Here is a 5,256-nt window from a genome sequence, read left to right on the forward strand (position 1 = left end):
GCAGCGCGGTCCGTGCCATTCGGCTCCCGCGGTGCTTCAGCCCAGCCGGGATCCCTTTGTGCTAATAGCCCCGTCCTCATTTGCTGCCTAATTGGACTATATAAAGCCAATAACGGGCGGGCGCTCGTAGCCTCCAGCCACAGCAGCACGTCGCGGAGGGGGGGGGTGGTGGCGGGGGGGGCCGGGGCCGCGGCGGCGGCGGGCAGGGGCTGCGCGGAGCCTTCTCCTCCCGGCTGCCTCCCCGCCTAATCCCATTTGCCATTGTGCGTGCCCAATCGCGGCGTGCTCCCCGCGTTTAACTTGGATGACATTTTGATTTCATCATTAGCATCCCGGCGCCAGGTTGACGCAGCAGCAGCGGCGGCGGGAGGAGGCGGCGGGAGGCGGCGGCGGCGGCGGCGGTGGTAGCGACGACCCCGGCTCTCCCGCCTGCCCGCAGCAGCCCCCCGGTATCGCGGGCTGCGCGGGTCCCCTCGGCCCCACGGCCCTGCCGCCCCCCCATGCGAGGGGGCCCCGGCCGGCCCCGCCGCCGCGGTCCCACGTCGCCCCTCCGCGCCTCTCCCCCGCGCCGCCGGGAGCCGCCACCTGCGCGCCGGGCGCGGGCTGCGGGGCCAGCGGCGGGCAGGAACCGGGCGGGCACCGGAGGATGCCGGAGACCGGACAGGAGCCGCCCAGCGCCCCGCCGCCGCCCCCCAAGGAATCTTTCTACATCAAAAACCTGCTCAACGGCGGCCCCCCCAAGGCGCCTCCCAAGCAGCCGCGGGCGCTGTTCGCCCCCTCGGGCAAGGCGACGGTGGACGGCGGCGGCTTCGCCCTCTCGCAGGTGGGCGACCTCGCTTTTCCCCGCTTCGAGATCCCGGCGCCCCGCTTCGCCCTGAGCGCCCACTGCCTGGAGCGCGCCCAGACCTGGTGGTACCCCTACGCCCTGACGCCGGCCGGAGCCCACCTGCCCCGCACAGAAGGTACCGCTCCCCCCCTACCCCCCCCCCCCCCCCAAAATCCCATCCCCGACGGGGCGGCGGGGGGCACCGGGAAGCTGGCGGCGGCGGGGGACGGAGCGGGGAGGGGGGGGTGTCCGGCCGGCTCGTCCCGCTTCCCCCGACGGGACGTGGGGAGGGGGGGCCGGGCAGTGAAGGTGTCTCTTTGTGTGTATATCCCCCCCACCCCCCCTCCCTCGTCCTTCCCCTTCCAGCCGCGGAGAAATCCCTGCTGAGGGACTCGTCCCCCGCCTCGGGCACCGACCGGGACTCCCCGGAGCCGCTGCTGAAGGCGGAGGGGGAGCAGAAGGAGCTGGACTCCAAGAGCCCCGACGAGATCGTCCTGGAGGAAAGCGATTCGGAGGAGGCGAAGAAAGAAGGAGGTTCGGAGGACTGGAAGAAGCGGGAGGAGAGCCCGGAGAAGAAACCCTGCCGCAAGAAGAAGACGCGCACGGTGTTCAGCCGCAGCCAGGTTTTCCAGCTGGAATCCACCTTCGACATGAAGCGGTACCTGAGCAGCTCGGAGCGGGCCGGCCTGGCCGCCTCCCTCCACCTGACAGAGACCCAGGTGAAGATTTGGTTCCAAAACCGTCGCAACAAGTGGAAGAGGCAATTAGCAGCCGAGCTGGAGGCGGCCAACCTCAGCCACGCAGCCGCGCAGCGCATCGTCCGCGTCCCCATCCTCTACCACGAGAACTCGGGCGCGGAAGGGGCCGCGGGGGGCGGCGGAGCCCCCGGCACCCAACCCCTTCTCACCTTCCCTCACCCCGTCTACTACTCCCACCCCGTGGTCACCTCCGTGCCGCTCCTGCGGCCCGTCTGAGCCCGCCCGCCCGCCGCCGCTGCTGCGCGGAGGGGCGCGGAGAGGCGCGCAAGTCACCGGCCCGCTTGTAAGTACTTCAGCCACTCGTGCGATTCACCCGGCCGGCGTCTGCGGAGCTGGGGAGGGGGGGGGGGGGGGAGAAGGGGGGGGAGAGGGGTGCGAGGACCCCTCGGCGGGTGGTGCTAGGAGGAAAGTCGCGAAAATTTAGAAAAAAAAACCAACAAAACAAACATAAAAGCGAGGGGAGGGAAAGGAAAATAAGGAAAATGAAAGCGGGAACTTGTAGAGAACCCTGGAGCTGTCACACCTTTTGTAAACGTGGACAAAACCCGCGATGGTATCTGTGGCTTTAGTTTTATTTTTGTAAAAAAAAAAAAAAAAAAAGGATAACAGAAAAAAAAAAAAAAGGATAATGATAAAAAAACCGAATGATCCCAGGCCACTCCTCGAGATTTGCCAAATGCTAACAGGAAGCTGAATTTCTGTTCCTTTTGGACCTCTCCTTCTGCCTCCAAATTGTGCAGGCTCCTGATCCTGTCGTGACTCAAACTTCATCGACCGCGGCTTTTCATTTAAGCAGCCCTCGGTACCGATTTGCCTCTTTGCTTTCCCATATTTTGTACCTTTCGGTTTCTGTCATGGGACTTTATAACGAGCAAGAAATACAGCCTCAAAGTGAACGGTTAAATACACCCGCACGCTTTGAGTGACCCTTATTTATTATCGTTTACTTAGATATTTTTAATTCCTGTTTATAATTCTTGTTTTCCTAGTTGTTGGGTTGTTGTTTTGTTTTTTTTTTTCTTGTAAAGTTATTTCGGTATTTTGGAGGGAAAAAAAATCTGTACCCTTTTGCTTTCTTTTGTAATACTAATTATTATTATTATTATTATTATTATTGTACTTTTGAACTGTGCAATATTGTACGACGATTCTTAAAGCACTGCTTTTATTTGAATGGTGAGGAAAGGGTTTTTAGCATTGTATAATTGCGTTCGTTCATGTTGTGCAAAATAAAATTTTAAAAAAATTAGAAGCGAAGGAAAGTGAGAAGAGAGGAGCAGGGCATGGGAATAGGCATGAGCCCGGCTTATGCGAATAAATAAGGGAGATTCGGTGAGCTGGGCGCTTTAAGTGAAGGACAATCAACTTTAGGGTAATTTTAATTTATTTGATAAGATGTACAGTTTTCTTCTAAAGTCCATCGAGTATGTGGATTTTAATAGGCGGAAATCAAGCGAGGAGTGGACACCTCTTGTCTCTCTCTGTCTTAGTGTCTGCTCACCTGTTGTCTGACAATTGTTTGCTGTCTTCCCAAGGGTTTGGGTTGGTTTCTTTTCTTTATTTTATTTTAATTCTTTTTTTCCCCTTTCGGTTGTACTCTCTGCCCTCTCGCTTTCTGTTAGGGATCGGTCCTATTTTTAAAACAGCCTATATTGTTATAAACTTAATGTTGTGGTGGAAAAAAAAAATCAATAAAACCCGTTCCTTATCATTTTTTTAAGTGTGGCTTCGGAGAAAAAAAATAAAATTAAAAAAAAAAAAAAACTAAAAAAAAGAAACAAGCGCTGGCTGGGAGCGCGGCCGCCCTGCTCGGCCGGGGATGCTGGCCGGGGCGGGGGCCGCGGGCACGGAGCCGCCCCGCCGGGGCTCCCCGGGAGCGGGTGTCCGGAGGCCCCCCCCGACGGGGCGGGAAGCGGGGGGGGGCGGAGCGGGGGGTGCCCTTTCCCAGCTCCGCCGCAGCCAGGGGCACCGCGGCTCGGTAACCCCGAGCGAGGGGTCCCAGGCGCCCGGGGAGCCCTGCGGGACGGGCGGGGGGAGGCGGGGGGGGGAGGGGGGAGATCCCCTTCCCACACCGGGGCCGCCTCCCCGGGGGCTTCCCCTGAACTTCTGGCCGCCCCTTCCTCTACCCCCGCCGGCTGCTTCGCCTCCCGGCGCTGCCCTTCCCCTTCTCCCCCCTTCTTGGGGTGGCTGCCGCGGGGGGCTTGTCCAAAGGCCCCCCAGGGGGTCTGTGTGTGTGTGTGTGTGTCCCCACGGCCGGAGCCGTCACTCGTGTTCACAGACCCGCGCAGGGTTATTTCGAGATAGAATCGCTCTCCGCTTCCCGCAGATTGGCCCGAATCGACGTGTTTATAGCGCCGAGGGCAGGATTTGGGGCCAAAGAAATCAAAATAAAGCCCAGCGTTGCGAAAAGATAACCCTGCGTTTTCTTTTCGTTTGGGATAAAAACCCCGGCAATGGGTCGTAAATGAAGAAAATAAACAGAGTTTCGGAGTCAAAATACGCTGCCCGCTGTGTCGCCTACAAACAGAGTGATGCCTTGGCTGTTTGCAGTACTAACTTTGGGACAAGTCGCTTGCGGCTCATTAAAAATATTGTTGTAATAGCAAATACGTCTTTCCATTTTACAGCGCGGTAGCACGATGTTATCAAACGGCAAAGAAAAAAAAAAAAAAACAACACAAAAAAAAACCAAACAAAAAAATAAAAACCCCCAAACCGCCTCATTTATTTGTGGTCGCTGCCCAGAAAACGATTCCGGCCCGGCCCGGCCGAGGGACGAGCAGTTGGACGCCAACGCGGTCGCCCCCGGCCTGAGCGGCTCCGTCCCCCCGCCCGCCCCGCAGCGCGGCCCTTACGCGGGTGCGGAGACCGCCGGGCCCGGTGCGGACAGCGAGCACCGGCCCGTCCCCACGTCCCAGCGCTGTCAGGGGCGTTTCCCAGGGGCAGGTTTGATCCTAGTGGGGTGTGATGGGGTAAGAGACTTTTTTTTTTTTTTAATCAATTAATGAAAAGAAAAAAAAAAGAAGGGAAAAAAAGAAAACCGGAGCACAGGTTTTCTGCTTCTTGCTGCCCTTGCACGCCGCGGGATCGACAACAGACAACAGGCTTTGAAACGGCACAATAAAGTTGGACACGGGCGGTGGGTTGAGACCGTGTGAACCCCACTCGTGCCCCGCACCCCTCCCGCAGCCCCCGCAGCGGGATGCTCCTTCCCGCCCCCACCCACAGCCCGCCGGGCTCTGTCTCTCAGGTTTTTCTCAGGCCTTCAAAAAGTCACCCCAACTCCATCCCGTCCTCAAATGTTTCGGCCAAAGGGGAAGCGAAGGGTTTCATCTCTCCCGTCGAGGGACGAGATGCCGTTTCGCGGTGGGCTCCCACGGAGCGAGGGCTCTGCTCCAGCCCCGGCTTTCTCCGAGCCGTTCCCAAGCTAAACATCACCCTCCCCCCGCACCCCCAGCCGTGCCTAAAGTTTCTGGAGAGCCCTCACCAACTGCTGGAGTGAAAGCAATCGCTCTAAGCAATGGGATTTTTTTTTTTTTTTTTTTCCCAGAGACAAAAACTGTTTGGCAGGGAGGTTAGTGCGATTCAAAGAAAGTTGCCTCGTTCCTCTAAGCTGTTAGCAACTCCGCGGCCACTTGTGTTCACTGCTCGGCAAATCTCTGCCTTTGTTTG

At 58.3% G+C, this 5,256-nt stretch overlaps 1 protein-coding gene across 1 annotated transcript; it reads left to right on the forward strand.

Moving 5' to 3' along the window:
• The first annotated feature begins 646 nt into the window (after nt 1-646).
• Nucleotides 647-1,800, forward strand: HMX3 (H6 family homeobox 3). Its single transcript, XM_074874056.1, has 2 exons — nt 647-962; nt 1,193-1,800. The coding sequence occupies exons 1-2, from the start codon at nt 647-649 to the stop codon at nt 1,798-1,800; spliced, it is 924 nt and encodes a 307-aa protein (XP_074730157.1).
• Nucleotides 1,801-5,256: the final 3,456 nt, after the last annotated feature.

The sequence above is a fragment of the Strix uralensis genome, chromosome 7, assembly GCF_047716275.1.
Source record: "Strix uralensis isolate ZFMK-TIS-50842 chromosome 7, bStrUra1, whole genome shotgun sequence".
Taxonomy (NCBI): Eukaryota; Metazoa; Chordata; class Aves; order Strigiformes; family Strigidae; genus Strix; species Strix uralensis.

Coding starts and splice junctions, on each gene's coding strand:
- HMX3 (XM_074874056.1), top strand. CDS start 647: ATGCCGGAGACCGGACAGGAGCCGCCCAGCGCCCCGCCGCCGCCCCCC. Junction 963..1,192: donor CCACCTGCCCCGCACAGAAG/GTACCGCTCCCC, acceptor TTCCCCTTCCAG/CCGCGGAGAAATCCCTGCTG.